The following is a 13968-nucleotide window of genomic DNA, read 5'->3' as shown; positions in this document are numbered from 1 at the left end:
ATGTTGATGGTTCAAATTTTACTTTTTTATGAATGTATAAACCTAAACATAGTAATCAATTGCTCTGAGTTTGTCATGTGTCCAGTTGTATGGAATATGCTTGGCCTGTGATGCCAGATGAGTCTTGTAATCTGGAAGTAAGCTGTGTAGACACAAGGTCATTTTAGTAGCCATTCTCTTTTTATCGAGTGCACTTCAGAATAGGTGGCTAGGAAGCAAGGCTGTCAAGGAAAATTGATCCAAACCATTCCATCCAACTTCTTTATACATACTAAAACCCAAGTGCTCATCCTGAAGAAATATTTTGGTTCTTATCTATTTGTGATCTATTTTTTTCTGTATTATCAGGTGATACTCTTCCTCCTTGCTGTGAAAAAAACTCCAGTACTTAAAAAAATATAAAATTCATTATATCCTCGGTACCACTAGAGGCCTGCTATGAATTTCTAAGAATTCATTTAAATAGCCTATACGTTACCAGATTTTTTTTTATGTATATAACAGAGAAAAACAAAATGCATTAAAATTAGCTTCATCTTAACACTTAGTTCAGATGAACTGGTCACACATAAATGGAAGTTGTTAGTAGTTCAAAGATGTTGTAGTTAACTTCTTTAAAGAAACAGATTGAGAAGCTTTTGTTGTAGTTAACTTCTTTAAAGACACAGATTGAGAAGCTTTCCGATATCAAAATGTATTCATTACTTTGAATGACAGTTCTGTATTTGTTCATTTGCTTATATGCGCTCTTTCATCTGGGAATTTTTTCTTTTATACGCCACGTCATACAGATCCCCTCTAATGCAGTTTCTGGTTATATTGGTATAGATAATTTATTCTTAAGAATCTAGCAGTATTTGGCAGCCCTGAGACATGAAAAGCTTCTATTATGAAATTAAATTTGGTTATTTTTTCTTAGTCTTTCAAACAGTCAATTTTTTGGATTCTTGCAATTGAATTTCCAGTGTTTTAAAAATGTATGAGTTAAAAGTATATTTGCAGTAATTCACCGTTTCTATTCTGATGTTTTTAGAAATCTGAAAAGTTCTCCCATTGCTACATACATTTTCTTTAATGCTATGGGCTTATTGTTATTATTATTATTTTTTAGATGGAGTCTCACTTTGTCGCCCAGGCTGGAGTGCAGTGGCGCGATTTCAGCTCAGTGTACCCTCTGCCTCCCGGGCTCAAGCAATTCTCCTGCCTCAGCCTCCCAAGTAGCTGGGAATACAGGCACCCGGCTATGGGCTTATTGTATACTCGTTTGCCCTTTTTCTGAATTAGGAAAAATGATCTAATCTTTAAACTACTGTATGATGCATGCTTTTCTCTATTGCCATTGTTTTATACTACTCTTCATTCAGTTCCTTTGCAACCTTTTGCTACTTTCAACATTTGCTTGGCTCTCATTATGTCAGTCCTGGAGAAAATGACTTTTGTTCTTTTGAAACACGGAAGTATGTAATATGATACATTCTGGTGGCTTTTTCCCCCAGAAGAAATAGATAGCCAAGTGGCTTAATTCTGAGGTTCAAGCTGATACTCAGAAGAAAAGTATGTCTTTGGGTTAATTTACCTCTGTAAAGCATATAAATCTTTATAAATTATTGCCTTTTCTTATTTTTGTTTTTGGAATGATCATGTTTCAAAATTTAAATTAAACACCTGGTGATGGAGCAAAGCTTTGTTTATTTCCATAGGACATCTAGGTTTTAGTATTATCTTTCCAGCCTTCCTTTATACCTGGAGAGAATGTGTTGAACATCATTACCTTAACTTGCCCATGTCAAGTTAGAATTTCTTGCAGTTTAATAGATTGTCTTGATGTCTTGATGGAATGTTTGAGAGATAACTCACTAAATGCTTGTGTGTCAGGTTCAGTGTTGGGGAGCTGGGAAGGTGAAGAAGAATGAGCCTTCCAAGAGATTGTGCTCTGAAGGAAATATGTAGTATAAGTTATGTTCATTTATTTAGTAAATGTTTAATGAATGCTTCCTCTGTGTTCGACATTCATCAGTGCTTCCCAACAGGACACTATTGGCATTTTGGGTGGACAGTTCTTTGGTGTGCGGGAATGGCCCACATGTTGCAGAACCTTTGGCATACTTGCCCATTATATTCTAGTAGTAGTCTCAGTCATGCGACATCAAAAAATTGTAACTCCCATTCCCTGTGCATACTTCCAAATGCTTCTAATTGAAAACCACTGCTCTAGATACTTTTATGGGTATTTAAAAACATGCGAATGTTTGATTTTAGATAGTTTCCACAAAGGGTTTAAAGCCTCATTAAAACTTGTCATCCTTATCACTTCCATCCACCTCCTCCACTTCCTCATCATCACAATCACAGTTCACAGTTACATTGCTTACATCACATGTTCCAAATAACTGTTCTATTTGATCATTCCAGCAATCTAGTGCGGTATTATTCCCATTCTTACTGACTAGTGGAGATGAAAAAAAAAAAGAAGCTGGCTAATGCCAGATCCTTAGTAAGTGGGGAGCAAGGCCATAACTATAATGCAGGCCTGAGCTTTGCAGTTTCTGATCTGCAGTTCCCAGTTCTCCTGGGGAGCCTGGAGGAAGGCACAGGGCCTGGTGGACTCTTGCTTTGGCCCTCAGCTAGCCAGCACCCTGACTCACATGAGGGCAGGCCTTGTTCTTGCTGGATTCTAAGGCCCATCCAAGCTTTTACCATCTCTCTAGTTTCTGCAAGTAAAGAACATTTTTACTGTATACTCGTTCCTGACATTGTTCACCACTTAAACAGGTGCCCTGCCTTCCCATCATCGCAATGCCCCAGGAAAATTCTTTCTTACTATGCTTTGGTTGTGTCTTGCATGGTCCTATCACAACCAGTAATTACACATTTATTGATATGCTTTTGTACTAGGTCTTTCTTTGACTACCTCTATTATAAGCTTTTAAGTAAAGGAACAAGGTTATTTTTTTCCTTCCCTGTTTATCTCCAAAGCTTTAATAACTTAACAAGTAGTTTGTGTTCAAAAAATACTTTGTGACTAGGTAAATGAGTGAATAATAGATTAATTGCTCTTTTATCAGGCACTTCTTCAAGCATATCACTGAAGGAGACATCTTTATATATTTTCTGAAGTCTTAAGGATAATTACTATCATCTCCCATTTGTTCACTGATGGAATATTTATTGTGGTGGCCTAGGACCTTCCAGGTTCTGTTCTGTGGTGCAAGTCATGCAGCAGTCACTGCTTCGTGGAGTGTTAATTCTAGTGAAAGTCATGAATTCCACTTTCTCTAGCAGGTGTCATGATTTTCATAGAGCTGCCAGTTTTTGTTTCCTCTACCTTTTGTGATAACACGTTCTAGAAATTATTGTCCAAAGAAATAAATTTGAGCATAAGGCTTTCAATTCATGGGTCATTCCACATTTGCCAAAAGGAAGAATAACACTTGATGTAGTTAAGGCATCTTTTGTTGACACTTTGATTTAGTTTCCTTTATTAAGTCATAGAAAGATGAACCTAGTATACCTCTTTCCTCTTCATTGTTGCTGAGTATTCTGAGCATTTTGATCAAAGTAAGTTCTACTAAGTGAAAATTGACTGGATCTGTTACTGACTGTCTCATTTCTGCAAAGATAAGAAAAAGTCAGGAGAAAAGAGAGTGTACTGAGAAACACTGGTGAAATTAGAGTCAAGACAGAAGAAGAGTTGTTCATTATTGGTAAATAAAAATTTATCGTTAATAAAATTTCCTTTCTAGGAAATAAATATAAGTAAGTCCTTCTCTGAAATATTTAGCACACCTAATGAAATCTTAAACCAAATTCAGTAAGTTCATGGAATAAAAGATTCAAGGTCCTTCAACCTCGTTCCATCAACAAAACACGGACAACGTGGACAACAAAAACATTCTGTTGAACAAAAAACGTGGACAACAAAAACATGCTGTTGAATTTTGTTTCCCAGAAATGGCTAAAAACATTGCACTGACATGTAAGTTGGTGTAATTTACCAGAGCTTTTCGGCTATCTGGAATATATTTCAAATATGTTTATGAAGTTTACTAATTTTACATACCACTGTGACCTGCAAACAAGTCAACAAAAGTTCAGTAGAAAAGATAACAATTTACAGTTTATATGACTATAATGGAGCTAATTGCTCTTGGAGGCTCTTAAGGATTATGTGTAAGAGACAAAGTTATGGCAGGTCATATCTTTTATAGTTCTTAGGAGAAGATTGCCAGTGTGAACTAGTTTGAAATAAATTTAATGAAGATCATGTTCAATTCTTTCTGATGTGTTTAATTTATGCATATATACATAAATTATATATATATGTATCTATGTGTACACAGAGTGAGAGAGGAACATGAAGGTCACATGACTGATCCTTGCATTCATTTTGTCCCTAGAGATATTTTACTTAGTTTCTAAATTCTTATACAAATTACTGTTCTTTAGATACAAAAGAATATTAAAAACTTTAAAAACTGCAGCAACAATGGACCAGTTCCCATGCTAAAGACTCAGAGCTGGCTTATCTCTACCACTGAAAGAACATCTGGGTGCATTCCAACACAAATCAGCTGTGATTAAATCTGTGAAATAATGGCATTAACAATGCCACAGACCAGTGGATACCAGCTATGTAGAAATGGCATATCTAAAATTACCTCAATGGCATATCCGAGGATGCATTATAATTGTATATCTGAAGGTCAGTTTCACCAAAAACCAACTTAGTAATAGCCTATCTAGAGATTAAGTCCTGTATTTTTTAAATTATGAAACATGCATGATTTAATAATTACTGATGCAGCAAATGTGCCTGTGATTTATATGCAAAGAGCGTCCTAGGGAAATAAAGAGGATCTGAAGTTCATTATATTATATTATACTTCAAGACAACTTCCTTATTCTTGTTACTTTCTTATAACTTCTCTCTCCCTCTGAATGTTGATGTTGAGTTTTATATTCCTTGACGATTTTTATCAAAGAAATACCTCCATCTGTGTTCTTGCTCTGAGTGGTCTTAAGCACATCTCTATACCTGCTTTGTCTGTTTGGGAGTGAGGCTGTAAGGTCAGATGAGCTAATGCATCGTAAAAGTGTCTTGAACCCCAAGCAGTATTACAAATGAAATTTGTATTAATGGTTGCTCCTATTAAATAAATATGTGCCTGCTTCGTATTTCATCTGATCTCTCAGTAACCTAAGGTAGCTACTGTTATTATCCCATTTTACAGTTGAGGAAACTGAGGCATGGAGAGATTATTAACCTGCCCAGAATATCATGATTAATTCCTGGTTGATCTTTCTGATTGTTCTGGCAGAGCTCTTATCCAATATCATGGAACGCTTGTTGAAATGTACTTGATAATTCAGAATTCCTTTTTTTCCTAAAGTTTGCCAACTGCCTGAGTCTCTTCTGTTACTTGGATATTTAGAAACTACATAGAAAATAACTTATTTTCTCAGATGAAGAATATGATTTTCATTAAAGTTGATACACTTGTTTATTCAGCAAACATTTATTGAACACCTACTGTATATCAAGAATGTACTTTGCCTTGGAAATACAGAGACACGAAGGTTTAAAAAAATCTACATTCAAAGATGTCAGCAGATTATTTTGTTGTTCCTGTCTTCTGGATCTCAGGATTTGGACAGTGAGCTGTAATGGGAAGATTAATGATGTTTTAGCATGATCTTGGAATTAGCTATATAGTAGTCTTTTCTAGAGATGGTGAACAACTGTGCTTGCTAAGTCTTGCTGCTTCTGGGGCCTGTCTGGAGAAAGTAATGAATGCTTTGTCTTTGGGTAGCCCATTCTCTTCTGGGTTCTGCCTAATTTTCAGTACTTTTTGTGAAATAAATGCATTCCTTCCCCTAGTCTTCGCTTTTTAACCCCTGACTCATCTTTTATAATGCGAAAGATCAAAATCTTGCCCAATTTCAGTTTTTTTTTGTTTTGTTAATCAGCAAAGTTGGTTTATATGTGTCATTGCATTGATTTTTTTTTTTTTTAATGATACTTACCAGCATGCTTTTGCACAGTTCAGAATTTTGAAGGGATTTGTAAATGATGACCTGACAGGCACCTCTGAGCCTAAATCTTGTTACAGGATTTGATCAGTTTTGTACTTTTCCCCTTACTTTGTTTCCCTTCCTAAGGCATTTTGTGTGTGTGAGTGTTATATTCTATTGGCAGGCATTCTTTTCTACTTCTCTTTCTCTCCCCTGGCCCCTTTCCTCCCTTAATACAGAAATAATAGGTGCCACATTTTGTAAAAACAATTCAGGAATGGAACAAATGAAAAATAAATTGGAGGGAATTGGCATTTTAAAAATGCTCAGCCTGCTTACCCACAAGTTGGTATATTTCTCTATTTATTCAAGACTTTATTATGAAAAATTTTAAACAGACGCAAAAATAAGAATAATATGATGTTTGCCCCCCATGCTTATCTCTGTTCATTTCTGGATTGTACCATCCACAAGGAGAGGAGGCACCAAATCTCCTTCACAATTGTAGCCTCAGCTTCTACCATAATGCTTTCTTAGTATTTATTGAATGAAAAATAACTGTAAAAAGTAGGGTTCTGACTTGAAAGCCAAGGTATTTTTAAATTCTGCTAAATTTAAGAAAGTGTTGGGTAGAGCTGGTTTAGCCTATAGCTTCTACTTTCCTTTTCAGAATGTTCAGAATTACCACAGATCTTGGAAACATTCTTGAGGATGCTCAAACAACAGATTTGGTCTCTGCCCATCAGATCTGTAGCTTTGATGGATTTGAAACTGGTTTGGCTAGTTTAGGGTCACCCTGTGAAAATTGTTCTCCTTTAGTGGGGCACTAAAAAGAGCTCTTACCCTCAAAGATCAAAAGCTATCTGGAGAGAAACATAATTGTATGAATAGCATTGAAATAAAATGTTTATGGATAATAATAATTATTGGAAATATTCTCAAACTTTGGCCAAATTTTTTCCTACAGAATTGACATTCATACATTAAATCCTAGTGGGGACAATGTGCTTCTGTTTTTCTATATCAAATGACTTTGGAAAAGCCTCCTTTTATAATTTCCCTTTTTTAATAATTGATTTTTTAATTTACTCGATTTCTCTATTTTGTTTTGCAGATTTCTTCTGTATATTTATCAATATAATTCTTATTCTTTTCTTATAGTTACGCCCCATGGTGTCCATCCTGCCAGCAGACTGATTCAGAATGGGAGGCTTTTGCAAAGAATGGTGAAATACTTCAGATCAGTGTGGGGAAGGTAGATGTCATTCAAGAACCAGGTACTGTGAATGTTGAACATAAAATGCAAAAGTTTACCGACTTTTTATTTTGAATTTTTTTCAAGCATATAGAAAAGTTGGGAGTCTGGGATATTGATTACCCATGAACTGGCCACCTTTAATTAGCAGATTACATTTTTTGCATACTTGGATCTGTCTTTACGTGTATGTGTTTGCACATACATATTTGCATATATATTTCTATTTTTTCTATTTTTATTTTGCTGAATCATTTGAAAGTAAGTTATCAACATCATGATAATTTACCCTTCAATTCTTTAGCACGTTAAAGGCTTCTTAATTATTTCCCATGTGTCTTTTTTTTTTTTTTTACAGTTTTTTGACTGAGGATCCAATCATGGTTCATAAATTACATTTGGTTGTTATGTCTTTTTAGTCTCTTGCAATCAACAATTATCCCTCATTTTTTAAAATGACATTGATATTCTGAAAAGAAAAAGCTACAATTTTCCTAGGTGTTTCCTTATGGTGACATGGAACTTATAGGAATATTAACTTATACGAGTATTTTCTGCAAACTGAGAGTTTAGATGCATGATTTAGCTTAGACATTTATGGCAAGAGTACTTCTAAGATGATGCTGTGACTTCATATTACATCTCATTAGAAGGGATATGCTATCACCATTAGTAATGCCAATTTTGAGCACTTGGATATGGTGGTGACACTAAGTATCTCAATTATGAAGAAAGGATCTCACATTGTGATTAGCAAGTAACCTCTGGGATGATTTTTTGGGGTTTTAAGATCCATGATGCTCTTGCCTGAATCAGATATTATATTTCACTGTGGTTCCAGAGAGTGAATTTCTAGTTCTGTCATTCTGTCTACACTGATTAGCTGTGAATGATATAATTTTTCACATGAATGAATCATTTTTACCCCAAAGAGTGGAGTGATACAGAGACTTTTAAATTCTGAAAAGATATATACAATAAATTTGTTTGTAGTTTTAAAACAACTGTATATTATATATAAACTGAGAAGAAAAGATGGCCTTTTATAATCTAAATCTCTAAAATGTGGCTATTTTCAAATTTTAACAGTCATCTTTTTCATTGACATTCAATTTATACCTACTGCATCCTTTCATCCTTTTATAAGGGCAAAAAGAAGATGGGTATAGAAGTGTAGACATTCATTTTCTATAATAAACTGTGAGTTCAAAAAACACTTAAATAATGAAGTACCAGTTACTTGGATAACAGAATAGATGGTACATGTTAAAATTGATGTGTCAGCAAACCCGTGGAGCGAGATTTCTATTAAAAGCCATGAATCCTCATTCCTCTATCTTTGTAAGCATTGTCCTCCATCTAGAGATGGACAATAAAAGCTGTTAGTTCATGGTTTTGGCTGTTATAATAAGTTAATTCTGTTTGGAGGCTAAATCATTGCAGATGCTTTTTTGCCAGAAACTTGTTTTCATCTTTAGAGTTTAAGTAAAATAAAATCAGGTATAAGACTTGTTAATTACTGGGCACCATGCACATTTTATGATGGGTTTCTTAAAAATGCAGCTGGTCAATTTGCAGTTCAGGAATTTGGCACACCTGCTCAGAATTTATAGCATAATTTGAATTAAAAGAATTAAACAGCCTTGTGATGGGTTCACAAATCTTATGTTTAATTAAATATAGTCTTTCCTTCTAAAAATGTAGACTTACAGTTATTTTTAACATTATGAATTGATTAGGTTTTCTTGATAACGAAATAAGAGAGAAATTGATTTTAAGAAATATTAATACATTCAGTGTTGACTTGGTTTTATGTATATCTGAAATATATATACTTGAAATATTAAAAGAAGAAGGAAAAACTTCTGGTATTCTGTAGGAATATTGAAAAAACAAAGTCTAATAAAAGATTATTATTTTATGTGTTTGAACAATTTTTTATAGGCAGAGGCTCTAGAATTATTTTAAATGATAAAAATTTTAAAAGTGCAACTCATAAATAAAAATTAGGAGATAAACTTCTACATGCATGATTATTTGAGAGACATAGAAAATATTTCATTTCATATTATACTGTTTTAAATTTATAATTTTACTTTGAATTACAAATTTAATGCTTTCAGTTAATCTTTTAATAGTGATTAGAAGTAAGGTGTTTATTCAACAAGTATTTGAGTTTCTACCATAAACAGGCCCTGTTCTAGATACCAGTGATACAAAGGTGAATAAGGAGGACAGAAGCCTTGCTCCTCATGGAGCTACATTCTAGTGGAGGAGATAAATAGTAACAAAAGAAAATTGGCAAATAATGTCAGATGGTGGTAAGGGATATGAAGAAAACGTAGGATAAAAATGTACAAAATGATTGGAGCTACCTCTTAAATTAGGATGGCCAGGGAAGGACCAGAGATAAATAGGTTTCAATTTATCAAGACCTGTTTAGCCAGAGGTCTTGATAAATTGAGGAAGTAAATTTCAAAAAGCTTTGTGGGAGGAGCATTCCAGGCAGAGCAAACACCATGTGCAGGTAGGAGTGTACTTGGCTTATTTGGAGAACAATAGGACCAGCAGTGGAGTACTTGAGATAAATGGGGATGGAGAAGTAGCTAGGGACCACACCCTGTGAGGTCTTGTTGGCCATGACAAGGAGTTTAGATTTTCTACAAAGTATGATAGGGAGCTACTGGAAGATTGGAGCAGGAGAGAGATATGATATGATTTATATTTTAAAATAATTCCTTTGGCAGCTATGTGAAAAAATTGACTACAGGGGATCAGAAGAAAGCAGGGAGAATGGTTAGGAGGTAAATCAGTAGTCCAGAGTTGAGAAGATGGTGGCTTGGACCAGTAACAGCAGTGTTAAGTGGTGGGATTCTTGAGATACTAGGATTTTCTGTTGGATTGGTTGCCAGAGGGGGTGGAAAAGGAGAAAATGGAGAAGACTGAGGAGAAGTAGGTTTGGGACAGGGGCTAAGTTTGGGATGTTAAATAGATATCCAAATAGAGATGAACTAGAGATATAAGTTTGAGGACCATCAATATACTTGGCATTGGAGCTAGAAGAAAAATTCAGATTATCTATGATCTGTATGTGCCAGAGTAGTGAGAACAGGCCACTGCAACATTTAGAAAAAAAGAAGTTGCAGCCAGGTGCAGTGGCTCACGCCTGTAATCCCAGCACTCTGGGAGGCCGAGGCGAGCGGATCAACTTAGGTCAGGAGTTCAAGACCAGCCTGGCCAATGTGGTGAAACCTTTTCTCTACTAAAAATACAAAAAATTAGCTGGGTGTGGTGGCGGGTGCCTATAATTCCAGCTACTTGGGAGGCTGAGGCACGAGAATGGAGAATCGCTTGAACCCGGGAGGCAGAGGTTGCAGTGAGCCGAGATAGCGCCATTGCACTCCAGGCTGGGCAACAAGAACATAACTTTGTCTCAAAAAAAAAAAAAAAAAAAAAAAGAAGAAGAAGTTCCATCATAGGAGAAGGAAAATTAGTGAGATAGAGAGGGAGAAGTAGGAGGGTCTGGTAGCCAAGTGTAGAAAGATTGTCTTAATGTGATACTAACCCACTGGCAAGCCTCCAGGGCAGTTTGCCTCTATCTTGGAAGCAGTTTATTTATTTACTTTTTACAAACACTAACGTCTTGAATGAATAGTAAAAATTCATTGAAATGATATTATTTTTCCCCACAGTTGAGCACTTTACTGTGTATTTCTGTATACAAATTTCTATTTGGTTGCAGATCTTCATTAGTATATTCTTGCCTTGCCACAGAAGTGCTAGTAAGGAATAATTTCAATTCTTTCCCTGTAAGTAAAATTTAAAGAGGGGAAACAATAATTTTGAAGTGTCATGCATACTCTTTAGTTATTCTTAAACTCTTCCATCAGTAGATCTATTAAGATATTCTTTTAAGTATTTTAAGCAAGGTAAGATTTCAGATTTATCAATGAAACGAGAAAAGTTCCCTTCTCCCCTCACAGGGTGTGCGTTGGGGGTGTGGCTTGCTTCTTTGTGCCCGCTGCTCAAACCTCGAGGGGGAACATGCAGACAGGCAGGCTGTGGGGCTCCGATCCCACGGCAGCATAAAGGGGTGAATGTTTGCAGCTGAAGCCCCAGTGGGCGTGTGTTACCGTGTGCTCTTTCAGTTTAGCCATCCATAGGTGGCTTGTGTTCGTCAGCTCAATTAGACCCCCCCTGCCTTATCACAGGGACAGAGGGCTTCTTGCCTTGGTGTACCAGAAGAATCGGATCACATGTGGGCTTGGAGAATGAGTGCAAGGTTTTATTGAGTGGAAGTAGCTCTCAGCGAGGTGGATGGGGAGGCCAGAACGGGGATGGAGTGGGAAGGTGGTGGTTTTCCCCTGGAGTTGGGCCACCCAGCGGCTGGGCTGTCCTCCAACTACCCTGGCCAAACTTTCCGTTGTTCTGCGGGTCGACTTGCCAGTGTCTGCTGGTGTGTTCTTCTGCTGGTGTGCTCCTCTCAATGTCCTCTCGATGTCCAGCCGCTGTGTGTTCTTCTGCCGATGTCTTCCTCTTGACTCCCAGCTGCTTGTTTGTGTGCCTGCTAGAGACTCAGGGTTTATATATGCACAGGATGGGAGCATGGCGGGCCAGGGTGGTCTTCGGAAATGCAACATTTGGGCACAAAAACAGAAATGCCTGTCCTCGCCTAGGTCCATGGGCACAGCCCCGAGGGTGGAGCCCTCTCCAGGGGCCCGTCTTTCCCCTCCCAGCACTTCCCTGCCCTCTCCCATATCATCAAAACTAGAGACTATAATCATGTTGCATTTTTATGGCTGAGATGTAGAAGCCGAGGAAAGGGCAGCCCTTAGATTAGGTTACATTACATTGCCTGTTTAATACTGCATAGATCAGGTGATGTGTCAGTTGAGTTGACTTTGGGAAATTAAATTTAATGAGTATATACTTGAACCTTCTGTTCCATGCAGATGAGCTTAGTTGTCAAGGTCAGGAAAACAGCAGCTGCTCATAGATCACCCTTGAGTGATGGCTATTTCACTAGATTAGAGGTAAGCCAGTCTCCTGCCACAGCCAAGTGTAAGCATTGTCTTTAAAACTACTGATTAATGCAGAAGCCAATTTAGTTTACTGTACTTTAGTGTTATATTTTAAATTTTATAAATGTAAATTTTATCTTGTTTTCTATTATGTTGACAACCTTATTTCAATCTCAAAAGTAAGGTTAATTCTCCTTTTTTTCATTAGTTCTCCTTTTTTTCATTGTGTTTTCCTTCTGCTACCCTCTTTGGTGATAATAACATTTAGTAAGCATTTACTTCAGCCTGTGATTGTGCTATACACTGACATGCATTTTAGCTTCATAACAACCCTGTGAAGAACAAACTGTTTATCTCTGTCTTACTCAGAAAACTGAGGCCAGGATAGGTTTAGTAACATGACAAAGATAACATGCTAATAAATAGTACAACAATGGCTAATAGATAGCTATTAGCTATCTCTGTTTTCTTAATACTGAACCTAAATAATTTCTGTTGTGTTTTGGCTTATCAAAATGTAATTCTCTTCCATAATTTTTTTCTTTCTCTAAGCTTTTAATTTTTCTTTCTTTTGCTGCATGTGTTTAAGATAAGGTTTCTGATACAGTGTTAAAATCTGTCCTGCATTCTCCGTTTGTGCCTACTTTATGTTGCGTCACAGTCTTCATTTTAAAGTGGAAGTTACCCTTAAAGTAAAAAAGGCATGTAGAAATTTTGGAAGGCTTTGTGGCCTAACTTTATCTTTTTTACTGAAAAGCTTAGGAGTATACTTGTTTCTTCCAAGCTTACTGAAGTTATTGCAGTGAACTATTGTCCTGAGACAAGCTGCTATTATGATGTTCAAATTCTTTGTCAAGATCCACATTTAACTTAATGTTATTAAACCCTGAAGCCACAACCTCAGATGGTGCTTCTGTGTTCCAAGTGGTCATGTTTTAATTTTCAGGTAATGAAAATTTCCCTTGACACGTCATAGAATCAGTGTTAAAGGTTAGAAGACATTTTTGGAGTACTGAGATGAGACCCAGAGTTTTCGGATGTCTTTTAGCCTCCCAGAAGTTACTTTTTTTTTTTTTTGAGATGAATTTCTTATGGTGTTGGATCTACAGGGATTTAGTAGCATGTCATCATCCAAGGAAGACTTCGACTGTTCTGGATCTTGTTGTTGTTGATTTTACTGAATATATCATTATATGACAGAATATTATTCCAGACAGCAAACTGAACTCGTGTCTGAGTTGGGTGCTGCAACCTCATTGTTAATATTCCACATAGGTTGTCATTTGAAGAAATATTGACAAACATAAATGAAAGCAATCTTGAGGTGATATGATTTATTGGTCTTTATTTTAATAAACCTTAATTGATGGCCTTGTAAATTGGTACAGTAGTCACTGAAACAACATAGCAATTCATATCAAGAGACATAAAGTTATTATACCCTTTAATCTAGCAATTTTGGGAAGAACTCTCCTGTTATTCCTTTTAGCCAGAACCAGAAAGATGCAGAAAAACCTCAGAGACCATCCGTGACTTTGATACTTTTTCTTGGTACTCACTGATTTTCATGAGTACATTTATTTGTAAAGATAATTTATGTTTTCTGAAATGAGATGCAATTTCTAAAAGACTTAAGACTAAAGCCTCCTGAATCTGGAAATGTTTTGTATATTGTATAAT

At 36.1% G+C, this 13968-nt stretch overlaps 1 protein-coding gene across 2 annotated transcripts in view; it reads left to right on the top strand.

Annotated features, from left to right (window-relative positions):
- TMX4 (thioredoxin related transmembrane protein 4) overlaps positions 1 to 13968 on the top strand; it is a 38719-nt gene that overhangs the window by 2220 nt on the left and 22531 nt on the right. For both annotated transcript variants that reach the window (XM_009436633.5, NM_001246506.1), the window contains 1 exon segment: positions 7174 to 7289. In XM_009436633.5, the coding sequence (XP_009434908.1) occupies positions 7174 to 7289 (116 nt within the window).

This window comes from Pan troglodytes, chromosome 21 (genome assembly GCF_028858775.2).
Source record: "Pan troglodytes isolate AG18354 chromosome 21, NHGRI_mPanTro3-v2.0_pri, whole genome shotgun sequence".
In the NCBI taxonomy this organism is placed as follows: domain Eukaryota; kingdom Metazoa; phylum Chordata; class Mammalia; order Primates; family Hominidae; genus Pan; species Pan troglodytes.
The sequence above is the reverse complement of the archived record's forward strand: the minus strand, read 5'-3'. Positions and strand labels throughout refer to the sequence as shown.